Source organism: Jatropha curcas, chromosome 10 (assembly GCF_041381405.1).
Source record: "Jatropha curcas cultivar XTBG-Jc1 chromosome 10, XTBG_Jcur_1.0, whole genome shotgun sequence".
Classification (NCBI taxonomy): domain Eukaryota; kingdom Viridiplantae; phylum Streptophyta; class Magnoliopsida; order Malpighiales; family Euphorbiaceae; genus Jatropha; species Jatropha curcas.
This window is the reverse complement of record NC_143160.1, coordinates 22,758,078-22,771,240: the sequence shown is the minus strand read 5'-3', so window position 1 is coordinate 22,771,240 and position 13,163 is coordinate 22,758,078. Positions and strand designations below refer to the sequence as shown.

Here is a 13,163-nt window from a genome sequence, read left to right as displayed (position 1 = left end):
TGATTAACAAAGCTATCCCAACACACCAGGGAACACATAATGCCAGTTCAAAAGAGTTAAAAGAAAGTTAAACTTCCACACCTCATGAAATTAGACGAATTAGAACTTGAAGTACTATTGGGGCTGATGAGCAGTCCATGCTTTGGAGTAAATTTTACCATAAAAACCAAACAGTATTTGTTGTTAATAGCTTCACGTGATTTGAATCTTTTTTTTTCCTTCCTTTTTTTTCTCCTTCCCCAAGTTAAAATTCCTTCCTCCACTTGTTTTAGGTTATAATAACGTTTGACCCTTTTTGTACTTCTAGCGAACTTCTTAAATTTTGACTATCAATTAGCTATACAATCATGGGCTAAAGTTATATCCTCATCCAATAAAGAGGTATGTATTTTTTACTAATTTTTCATGCATTATTTGATCCAAATATCACTATTCACATGTATCTATTATTTTGCTAAAAAAATATGGTCTAATATGGTAGGCTGAAGCAGAGTTATGAGTTAAAATTTCAAAATAAGTGATATATGTATATAATAAATAAACAGTAAGAAATCTGTTGCCGAATCACAGCTGCTGCATGATTTTTTCAAGGCCAATAGCAGAACCACTCAAAACAACAATAAACAATACTTTATTATTAATAAAATTTAATTTCGGAAAAAAAAAATAATAAACTTTACGAGATATCAGGAAACATTTTATAAAACAACAAGCTGTTTCTCATATTTTGTCTACCATTTCAAGGTAACTGGAGAACAACTTGCAACAAAATGGGAAATAATGTAACAGTAGCCTCAAATCCCATTACAAAATGGGCAATACATTTCAAAACAGCTTGTTATAAAAAAAATCATGATTATACTGATCAGCAACCAATTATGTTTTTGCATATTGTTCTGAAAAACACTGTAATATTTGGAATTCTAAGTAAATTAAGTTTGATAGAAAAGATCGGAATTCTCTTTCACAGGTCATCTCCATAGTCCCATAAATCTCAACCTGGTCAAATTTTCAAGTTCAATTAATCCTTTCAGTTGTATTGAATTTGTTTGTATTTTACACTTGGTAGCAATATTATTGTATGGTAGAACTTATTCGATGAAGCTTGTGCCTAGATATGGCTCTTTTACTGAATCTGTATGCTAATAGGATTGAGCAAGCAGGATAGGATTTCAGCTATCGTCTGGGATCCACATCAATCTCTCTTACCTCTTTGATCGTTTTTTTTTTTTTTGTCAGCTTAAAAATCCTAGAATTTTAGGGGGTTAAATAGCTTCAATTAGGCTGCAATCATATAGCTTAAATACTATCCACCCTGCTCATTCATGACAGTACATCAATTCAGAGCTCAGCATAAGTGCATGCCTCATGCAACTGAATATAGAAGTATAGATCAAACAAAAATTCACACAAAGTTTGGAATCCATGGGAGCATTATTAAAGAAAAAGACTGTAGCTTAATTTGTTGAATTAAAAGTTTGGTTAAAAAGTGCAAAGAAAAAAAAAAAATCAAAAAGCATATATTATCAGTAATAGTCATAACTTATATACATAGAGTCAATTCATATTAAAAGATAGATTGCCGTTAGGTTACATGCCAATTTGTCACGATTAACTATTACTTCTCAAAGGTCATTAGTGACAAACCTAGAACCAATTCAAAAATATACAATATAGGAATCTCTCTCCTTCACTCTTTCACAGGAAACAGTACAATTTTACTATGAACTGAGTACCTTAAGATCAAGCTGGACAAGCAATCAATTTGACCCAATATCTACTTGTAAAAATTTTTTCTAACAGGTAGCCTAACTCTAATCTATACTTCAGGTAGAAAATCAATATGTTCATAATGTTTATATGAAGATGGTCGGTATAAGTCTTTTTGACATTCCTGGTTTTCCCCTCTATTTCATCTTGTGATAACTGTATAATTCACATATACAGAATTGTCCAACAAAGACAGATATATGAAGAAAGAAATAGCACATCTTTTCCTATAATTCAGTATTCTACAAAATTATTGCACAGAAAGCTATATAATTTATTTCCTTTGATATTTCCATTGCTAATAGGAGCTTGACATAACTCTATAGTGCCTTGAGAGCCAAATAACTGAAATTTCTATAAGCAACTAAATAATAGAATAAAGAAGCTTACATCGTGGAGTATTCCTATAGCAAGGAAAGTTTCTCTGCAAACAGTTCAACCTTGGCAAAATGCTGCACAATGAAATATTTGTTATTCCCTAGTTAGATTAAAAAATATAAAAACAGTTTGTTCGAGCGTATAAGTGATACCACAGAAGCTTATGATGAAGATTAACGGAATAGTGGGATCAATACCTTATATTTGAGTTGTCAAATACAAAGTTGTTGGCCACTAGGTTCCTGCAAAATTCCATGTAGCAGTTACTCATGCATGCCTATGGTAACACATACTAAAGATGCAAAGACCACAAACATGATGCATATCTTATTTAACTTCAAGCCTGTCAAGAAATACGAGCTAATAACTAAGGTGTTATAAGCAAGTTACCATAGTACTATACAAGCAAATGTACACGCATTACGTAATAGAATATAAAAATAATATATCAAAGTTCAAAGTTAAAATATGACATATATCTCTTTTTATTCTTTCTATTCAATGCAACTTCAAGGGTGCAATAAATGCTTGTTGAGAATCAGAAAGGTAAGAAAATCAAAAATACATTTTTTCTTTACAAAAATAAATTGTTTAGTGGTATGAGGCACAGACAACCATATGAGACACAACACTGATACAACATGGACACATAGATACCATTATTCTTTTAAAAATTAGGACATGATGCCTGTATTGGTTGTGTTCTACTAATTTTTGTCAGGTTTACATCAGAGAAGTGTTAGTGCACCATATTATCTAATGTAGAATGCATCATTGTTCTTTTTCCCCTGGCGTAATAGAGCAATTCAAAATATTTCATGCTGTAATACAAACAAGATATAAGTGAAAAAATGCCATGTGCACTGCAATCATAAAGCTCAAAAGCAGAGCACTAAACCTATAAAATGAAGATCGGTAAATAAATTGGCATGATCTCAGAGACGTACAATTGTAGATTTGAGTTTACCCATGAAGGAAATCTTCCTGTAAGATGATTGTAAGATAAATCACTGCAAAAAAACAAATTAACAGGGATGAGAAGTTAAATAATTTACCGACTATTATTGATTGGTTGCCCAAAATAGAGAATCCCCATTTCCTCTTGAAGAAATAACAATGAGATATTCATTAATTCTGTGTTGAAATCTTTGTGATTAAAGTAAATATTGTGTTTCCTAGTTTAGGTTTATTCCTAATTAGTGTAAAGATTATGTTTCTTAGTTTAGGGATATTCCTATTTAGATTACTTCCTATATTGAAACAATTTTTGTACATATATAGTGGAGTAGAGGTTGAAAATATATCACAAATTGAAAGAAATAAAAACATATTCTTTCCTTTAATTTCTACATGGTATTAGAGCCATTGCCGTAAATTTTTCGGCAACGGTTTCGGTTTGAAATAGGGCTGAGATACACACGGTGCCGCCGGGAGTGGGAGTTGGCTGTCACCGCCCAGCTCAGAAGGAAGAGGGACCGCCGATCGGCCCTCCGTCCAAGTCGCGTCGCCGTCCGATCACGCGCGTGTGCACACGCGCCTCCAGAAGATTTCGGCCATTCTTCACGCGCAGGCACGTGCGGCTGTTTCCGGCGAGCTCCGTCGATGTTTCTTATTCCGACGAGCTCGACTTGTTGTGGCGATTTTTCCCCTACTGTTCTTTAGCACCAGTTTTTGCATTTGCAATTTTTTTTTCGTTTTTCGGTGTTTTTCTGCCACTGCTGGTTCTTCACACTTCTGTTTGAATTTTTTTTTAATTTGACAGTATGGGTGACGGAAAGAAGGTGGATATAAGTTTTCACTCAGAGAGTCCCTCACTTCAGATTAGTCCAGTGAAGTTAGATGGAACAAACTACCTGGCTTGGTCTCGATCTTGTTTATTATTTATTGAAGCAAGAGGTTTGCAAGGATACCTTGATGGTGGAGCGACTAAACCAGTTTCGACAAATCCGGGTTTTGACAAATGGAAATCCGAAAATTCTCTTATTATGTCTTGGTTAATAAATTCTATGCAGCCAACTATTTCCCGAGGATATTTGCTTCTTGATACAGCTAAGAAGATATGGGATGCTGCTTCACAGACGTATTCACAAACTGGAAACTATGCTCAGAGGTATGAATTGCGACAGAAAGTTCATGAAACCAAGCAGGGAGATCTGACCATCGCTCAGTATTTTGCGGAACTTAGTGGGTTATGGCAGGAACTAGATTATTATCAAGACTTTCAAGCAAGATGTACTGATGATGCGACTCAAGTTTGGAAGTTGATTGAAGTAGAACGTGTGTATGATTTTCTGGCTGGCCTAAATAACGAGTATGATCAGATTCGAGTCCAAGTTCTTGGACGAGATCCTTTTCCATCCTTACGACAAGCATACTCATTTGTACATCAAGAGGAGACTAGAAGGAATGCTATGGTTCACAGATCTACCATTGACAAAGCAGAGTTGATTGCTAATTCTGTAAGAGAACATATCCAGGCTGCAAAGAACAGTTCTTCAGATAGAGATCAATTATTTTGTGACTATTGCGGTAAGAACAGGCACACCAAGGAGTTCTGCTGGAAATTACATGGACGCCCAACTAAAGGGCGTGGAGGAAAGCGGGTCGGTTCTTCTAGACCACAGACACACATATCTGATAGTGGAGCTTTATCTGAGGAACCATCTATTGCTGGAAGCTTTTCTGATAAGGAGATTTAGTCCCTGAAACGATTATTGTCACAGCTTGATTCATCCTCAACTCAGACTGCGGCCTCCAATTTTGTTAATTCAGGTAATGCTTTTCTTACCTTTCTTGCAAAAATTGCAAAACCCTCTTGGGTTATAGATTCAGGAGCAAATAAACATACAACAGGCTCTATAAAACATTTCCTCACATATTCTAAATATCAAGGCCCAGACAAAATTCGCATTGCGGATGGCTCCTTAGTACCAATTGCTGGCACAGGTTCTATTGACTGTACTTCCAATATTAAACTCTCCCATGTTCTTCATGTTCCCAGATTTCCTATTAATTTGTTATCTGTTAGCTTAATCACAAAAGCACTTAATTGCAAAGTAACTGTTTACCCGACTCATTGTATATTTCAGGAACTGAATACGGGGAGAATGATTGGCAGTGGTAGCTTGCGCGATGGACTGTATCTGTTGGATGACGTTTGTCGTTTTTCAAATTCGGGTACCAGTCAAGCTTTGTTAGGAACTTCTAGAAATCCTTCCGATGAAGTTATTCAATGGCATAGGAGATTAGGACATCCCTCTTTTTTCTGTTTTAGGACGTTTATTTCCCACTTTGTCCGCTAAATGTGATTTTAATTCATTAGTATGTGATGCTTGTGAACTTGCCAAACACACCAAGCATTCTTATTCTCCGATTAATAATAAAACTTTGATTCCTTTTGCTACTATTCATTTTGATGTTTGGGGTCCTACTAAAACTGTCTCTCTTTTTGGTTATAGATGGTTTGTGACCTTTATTGATTGTTGCACTAGATTGACTTGGGTTTATTTGATGAAAACAAAAAATATAGTTTTTTCGTGTTTTCAGAATTTTCATAAAATGATTTGTACTCAGTTTGATGCGCATGTTAAAATCCTAAGAACTGATAATGGTACTGAATACATGAATGCCGATTTTCGTACCTATTTAGATTCTAATGGTATTATCCATCAGACTAGTTGTGTCAATACTAGTGCTCAAAATGGAGTAGCAGAAAGGAAAAATAGGCATTTACTGGAAGTAGCTAGGTCCCTTATGTTCACTATGAATCTTCCCAAACCATTTTGGGGATGCTATTTTGACTGCTGCTTACCTTATCAATCGTATGCCTCTTCGTACTTTGAATTTTAAAACTCCATTAGAGGTTTTTCAAGGAAAAAACTCTTCTATTGTACCTCCTAAAGTCTTTGGATGTGTTTGCTTTGTTCATCAGAATGGTCTTAGCAAATTAGATCCTAGAGCCTTGAAGTGTGTGTTTGTTGGTTACTCTACTACTCAAAAAGGATACAAGTGTTATCATCCTTCTTCCAGGAAATACTTTGTGAGTATGGATGTTACCTTTCGGGAGTTTGAATCTTATTTTTCTTTGCAGTCACCTCTTCAGGGGGAGAAATATCAGATGTAAGAGGTGATGGATGACATTTCTTTCCAGGGGGAGATTCCTGTAGACATAGATAGTAAGAGAGAGCAACCACCCAAATCTCTTGGAAGATTGGATAGACCTGATTTGAAAACCTACACACGGCGGACTAATACAGATACAACCATGGAGCATGAAACCTCTGATCAACCGTCCTCTCCAATTTCGGTCCCTTAAGATACAGAAGAGCAAGAACTTGGTGAGTCTTCTTTAATTCCTGATGATTCTGATCCTAATCTTGAGTCCAGTCCTTCTGATAATGACCTTGATATTCCTATTGCTCTTAGAAGAGTTAGAACATGCACTAAACATCCTATCTCCCATTTCATCTCATACAATGCTCTGTCCCCTTCCTATAGAGCCTTTGTTTTGTCTGTTTCTTTTGTTTCTATACCGCAGGATTGGCAAGAGGCATTACAGGATTCAAAATGGAAGGCTGCAATGGTTGAGGAGATGAGAGCTTTGGCAAAAAATGAGACCTGGGATCTTGTAACTCCTCCACCAGGAAAGAAGCCAGTTGAATGTAAATGGGTGTTTATAATTAAACATAGGGCAGATGGTTCAACTGATAGGTACAAGGCTAGATTGGTAGCCAGAGGATTCAGCCAGATCTATGGTGTAGATTATCAGGAAACATTTGCCCCTGTAGCCAAGATGAACACAATCAGAATTTTGTTGTCTTGTGCAGTCAATCTTGAGTGGGAGTTACATCAATTTGATGTTAAAAATGCTTTTCTACATGGTGATTTGAAAGAAGAGGTGTATATGGAGATTCCTCCTGGATTTGATGATGACAAAACCAGAGGAAAAGTTTGCAAGCTGAAGAAGTCATTATATGGGCTAAAACAATCACCAATAGCATGGTTTGAAAGATTTAGTAAAGCTATGCTTTCCTTTGGGTATATTCAGAGCGATGCTGATCATACTTTATTCATTAAACATCACGAAGGTAAGATCACATTGCTTATTGTCTATGTTGATGATATAGTGATGATTGGAAATAATGAAGAAGAAATGACTCACTTGAGAAATTTGTTAGCTAGGGAGTTTGAGATTAAGGATTTGGAAAAGTTGAGATATTTCCTTGGGATAGAAGTTGCTAGGTCAGAAAAAGGGATTTTTATTTCTCAGAGAAAGTATATCCTTGATCTCCTTAAAGAAACTGGTATGTTGGGATGAAAACCTGCAGAATCACCTATTAAAGCTAATCATAAGCTTCAAGCTGGAGTGGGAAGTTCAGTTGACATTGGCAGGTATCAGAGATTGGTTGGGAGGTTGATTTATCTTGCCCATACTAGACCAGATATTGCCTATGTTGTAAGTTCAGTGAGTCAGGACATGCATGACCCTCGGGAGTCTCATTTAGAAGCAGTGCATCGGATTCTGAGATATTTAAAATCAGCTCCAGGTAGAGGACTTTTATATTCTAAACATGGCCATTTAACAATAACAGGCTATACAGATGCGGATTGGGCTAGTTCCCTTGATGACAGGAGATCAACCTCAGGTTATTGTGTTTTTGTTGGAGGAAACCTGGTCACATGGAGAAGCAAGAAGCAGGCTGTTGTTGCAAGGTCCAGTGCAGAAGCTGAGTATAGAGCTATGGCACAGGGAATCTGTGAACTTCTATGGTTGCACAGATTAATGAAAGAGTTAAAGTTGGTTGAAACAATAAATATATCGTTATTTTGTGATAGTAAAGCAGCCATCAGTATTATGAACAATCCAGTCCAGCATGATTGAACTAAGCACATAGAGATTGATTGTCACTTTTTAAAAGAGAAGATAGTTGAAGGTGTTATAAGCGTCTCCTATATAGCTTCAAAAGAGCAGCTAGCTGATGTTTTCACAAAGGGTTTGCATAGCAAGTTGTTTCATCCTTTAGTTTGCAAGTTGGGCATGAGTAATATCTATGCACCAACTTGAGGGGGAGTGTTGAAATCTTTGTGATTAAAGTAAATATTGTGTTTCCTAGTTTAGGTTTATTCCTAATTAGTGTAAAGATTATGTTTCCTAGTTTAGGGATATTCCTATTTAGATTACTTCCTATATTGGAACAATTTTTTTATATATATAGTGGAGTAGAGGTTGAAAATATATCACAAATTGAAAGAAATAAAAACATATTCTTTCCTCTAATTTCTACATTCTGATTTGTAAAGAAGAAAATAAGAATATGAGTCTTGAACATATCATCTGCAAAATAACTTTTCTTCTGAATTTGTGAATTAAATCCGACACGAAGTATGCATTGTTGTCTTGCTTTATCACGCGAGAATGGTAGAATAAGAAATCTATCTACTGAGAAATATTATGTGCATGGACATTGATGTAAGGTGAAGAACCAAAAATTGCACATCAAAGTTTCAAAAGCCAATTGTTATTTCAGACTCTTTCACAAAAGAACTAAATAAACATAATATATTTCTATCTAGGAGAGAACTAAGCATAGTATGCAACTCCATAAACATAATTCTAAAGGACATATTAGGAGTATGACATCCCAGCAAATAGCAAGAAAATTGCAGCCAACATTTCCTGCAAATGTATTTGCATCAATACATCATTATGGATCGATTTCCAATTATACATTTTTGAGTATCAAAGACCAATATTGCTGATCATATGTAAAAGATCAAACTGGCACAAATACGAAAAGATATTTAGAATACAAATTCATATATGCAAAAGAAAAGGCACAAGGTAACAAGTTAGAAAGAGATGAAGATTGGAGGGAAAGAAATGATATCACATCAGTTTGCTCTATGTTACAGTTTTCTGCAAAGGGAAATGAAAATACATTCACTATGGCATCTTCTTTGGCATAAAGACTTACATAGTTTGAAGAATACCACTCTTCTCATTAGGTAGGGCTCCAGACAGACTATTATTTCCAAGAAATCTGGCCATTTTATAATGGTGCGGGACAAAAAAGAAAAAAATGTCAAGTGAATAATAATAGTATATGACTTAAAATAGATTTAGAATCCTATAACACAAGTGATTTAATCAACAAAGATGATGGATTGACTGATATTTACAGGAACTCAAGAGAGCTCATACTGAACAAAGCACTTGGAATTTCTCCTGTTAAGTTGTTGAAGCTTAAATCCCTGCAAGGCAGATCAACAATAATGAGAAGAAAAACAACTAAAGAAATAGGGTAATTTCAAGATCGGCTTTTGCAATTGAGATTATGTATAACTTACAATGTTTTCAACACTCGGAATTCTCCAATATTAGGTGGGATCGTACCCGTGATCAATGCATTCCTCAAATTCCTTTGAATAAAAATGAGCAGTTGGTATAAGGACTTTGTGCACAAAGAAAAGGTTGTAAGAGATCATAAACTTACAAGTCAGTCAAGTTCTTCATATTCTTGATAAAATCAAGCGTAGAGCTCACATTGGATAAATCACTGACTCTTCTGCATGGTTATGTGTGCACATGTTACTAAAACTGGTTTTCTTTTAGATGCAGGCATACATATGAATATGTGCACTTATGTGTGTATTTGAGAGAGAGAAATTACTCACAAAGAACTCAATGAGACCAATTTAGAAAAGGTAGATGGAATTGGACCTTCAAAAGAATTGCCCTGAAGTCTCCTGAGGAAAAATTAGAGGATCAATAAACGAAGTTATTCCTTGTAAGTAGAATTTGCAAAATGTAAATAGACTTTACAAAACCTTAAAAATAGAGAAAATTTTGAAGTATTTTAGCTTACAATGTTGTAAGCTGAGTCCAATTCCCAATGAAGTCTGGTATCTTGCCTGTGAAAGGATTGTCGAATGCCCACCTAATATATTGACAAGTTAGAGTAAAGGCGTGTCCATGTAGAAATGAGAATCTAACAGCCAAAGATATACATAGAATGGTTTTGCCTTACATGATTCTCAGCCTTTTGAGGTTGGCAAATGTCGAGGGAATTTCACCACTTAATCCGCAACTGTTAATGTACCTATAAAATCCACAAATCAGATGTTCTTAACTTCATATGATTTATATATTAACATGTTTGCAGACACGAATATAAAAACAGAAAGGAAGAGAAGTGTGAGTTTGGAATTTACATTTGCTCAAGCTTGACTAAATTACCCAGTTCTGGAGGGAGTGTTCCAGTGAAATCATTTACACCAATAGAGCTGTTTACCACAAAAGATATTTTCATAAGACTCATTCAAACCAATAACACATACTATGTGTATAAACCCATAGCAAATGTCCAAAAGAGTAATGATTGTTGAAACACAAATGGAAGGATTTTAAAATAAGAGCAATACTCAATTTAATTAGACAGCCAATTAGAGTCCTCAAGTGATTTATCCAGCACGAAAGGAAGTTCAAACATAAATGCTACAGCTTAATATTTTCAAATGATTGTCTTTGGTTCATAACTAGAGCGATGAAAGGAAGAGTTTGGGTAGACCTGATGTTCAAATCTAGCTGATAAAAATCTGCACACTGCAAACATCAAGTTTTTGTTTCCTTTTCCTTTTTTTTTTTTTTTTTAAATCAAAGTCAGGGGTGATTTCAATGCCTATATTTCTCTGGCAATGCTACAAAATCTAACAGACATAAGAATATTGCCAAACAGTTTGCTATGTTCTACAAAGATCTGAACCCACAAAACAGAGCAATACCACAGAAGCAAATCCAGAACATCAGAGTGAAGACCCTAAAAACTGTATGATATTAAGACACTCGGGAGTCTCACTTAGAAGCTGTGCATCGGATTCTAAGATATTTAAAACCAGCTCCTGGTAGAGGACTTTTATTTTCTAAACATGGCCATTTGACAATAACAGGCTATACAGATGCGGATTGGGCTGGTTCTCTTGATGATAGGAGATCAACCTCAGGATATTGTGTTTTTGTTGGAGGAAACCTTGTCACATGGAGAAGCAAGAAGCAGGTTGTTGTTGCAAGGTCCAGTGCAGAAGCAGAATATAGAGCTATGGCACAAGGAATATGTGAACTCCTATGTTTGCGCAGATTAATGGAAGAGTTAAAGTTGGTTGACACAACAAATATATCCTTGTTTTGTGATAGTAAAGCAGCCATCAGTACTATGAATAATCCAGTCTAGCATGATCGAACTAAGCACATAGAGATTGATCGCCACTTTATAAAAGAGAAGATAGTTGAAGGCCTTATAAATGTCTCCTATATAGCTTCAAAAGAGCAACTAGCCGATGTTTTCACGAAGGGTTTGAATAGCAAACTGTTTCATCCTTTGGTTTGCAAGTTGGGCATGAGTAATATCTATGCACCAACTTGAGGGGGAGTGTTGAAATCTTTGTAATTAAAGTCAATATTGTCTTTCCTAGTTTAAGTTTATTGTCTTTCCTAATTTAGGTTTATTCCTATTTAGATTTCTTCCCATATTGGAACAATCTTGTGTATATATATAGTGGTGTAGAGATTGAAAATATAACACACAATAAAAAGAAATTCGAAATATTCCTTCAACACCCAGGCTTGCCTACCAGTGTCCCACAAGAAATAGTAGATGATACCACTGGGCCGGTACTTGAAAACACAGGACAGTCTACTAAGCTAGGTGAGCCTCAATCTGACTCCTCGCCTAATATTCCTGAGGTAAGTATCTTTGATTCGGAATTACATTTTGAATCTGCTTCCGCTGTAGAATATTATAACGAAAATGTTGTTCCAGAAGTGATTATAGCAGACACAGGAGAAATATGTCTTACCCCCCAGGAGTACTTGTGTTATACCATCGAAGTGATATGAACCAGAATATGAACCACGCGCATCAAGATATCTCATGACCAATTTGGTCAGGGGGAGTCTATCAAAGAAAGCCAAGGTATTCAAAACAATCTTGTATTCCGAAGAGATTCCCCGAACAATACAAGAGGCCCAGCAGACTGAAAAATGGAGACAATCTATGAAAATTGAAATGGATGCATTAAAAAGAAATGGGACATGGGAAAAGTGCCAGTTGCCTACAGGAAAAAGGCTGTTGGGTGCCGATGGGTATATACTGTGAAACACAAAGCAGATGGGACAGTAGAGCGGTTTAAGGCTCGACTGGTAGTCAAGGGCTATACTCAAACATATGGGATTGATTATTCTGAGACCTTCTCTCCGGTAGCCAAGCTTGATACAATTCGAGTGCTCTTCTCCGTGGCAGCAAACCTGGATTGGCCGTTACACTAGTTTGATGTAAAAAATCCCTTTCTCCATGGAGATCTCAAGGAGGAAGTATATATGGAGGCTCCACCAGGTTTTTCAGACAGTTTCCAGAAGAATGAGGTCTGTAGATTAAAAAAGGTGCTATATGGGTTGAAACAGTCTCTGAGGGCATGGTTTGGAAGATTCACTATAGCTATGAAGAAGTACGGGTATAGGCAGAGTAACTCCGACCATACCCTGTTCTTGAAGAAGAGGGGAGATTTGGTGACATGTCTAATCATATATGTAGATGATATGATCATCACCAGAAGTGAGACTATAGAAATTAAAAAGCTCAGAGATCAATTGTTTCAGGAGTTTGAGATGAAAGACCTAGGAGGGCTGAATTACTTTCTTGGGATTGAGGTACTAAGGTCAAAAAGGGGTATTTTCATTTCACAGAGAAAATACATTTTGGATCTACTAGATGAGACTGGTTTAGTGGACTGCAGACAAACTGAGAAGCCTATGATTGTGAACTATGGGCTACAGATGATCGATGGAGCAGAATCTGCTGACAGAGAACAACACCAACACCTGGTGGGAAAATTGATATATCTTTCACATACTCGGTCAGATATAGCTGATGCAGTTGGAGTCATTAGCCAATTCATGCATAAGCCTCAGAAGGAATACATGGAGGCAACTCTACGATTTGTAAGGTACTTGAAGGGTTCAC

General features: G+C 36.1%; 1 protein-coding gene across 3 annotated transcripts in view; it reads right to left on the bottom strand.

Moving 5' to 3' along the window:
* LOC105635545 (putative LRR receptor-like serine/threonine-protein kinase At1g56140) overlaps positions 1-13,163 on the bottom strand; it is a 31,339-nt gene that overhangs the window by 3,717 nt on the left and 14,459 nt on the right. For all 3 annotated transcript variants that reach the window (XM_020679882.3, XM_020679881.3, XM_012218610.4), the window contains exons 6-16: positions 10,360-10,431; positions 10,176-10,247; positions 10,014-10,085; positions 9,823-9,894; positions 9,642-9,713; positions 9,496-9,567; positions 9,328-9,399; positions 9,123-9,188; positions 3,096-3,158; positions 2,346-2,390; positions 2,161-2,222 (exon numbers count right to left, since the gene is read on the bottom strand). In XM_020679882.3, coding sequence (XP_020535541.1) covers positions 2,161-2,222; positions 2,346-2,390; positions 3,096-3,158; positions 9,123-9,188; positions 9,328-9,399; positions 9,496-9,567; positions 9,642-9,713; positions 9,823-9,894; positions 10,014-10,085; positions 10,176-10,247; positions 10,360-10,431 — 740 coding nt within the window. The remainder of the gene's footprint in view (positions 1-2,160; positions 2,223-2,345; positions 2,391-3,095; positions 3,159-9,122; positions 9,189-9,327; positions 9,400-9,495; positions 9,568-9,641; positions 9,714-9,822; positions 9,895-10,013; positions 10,086-10,175; positions 10,248-10,359; positions 10,432-13,163) is intronic.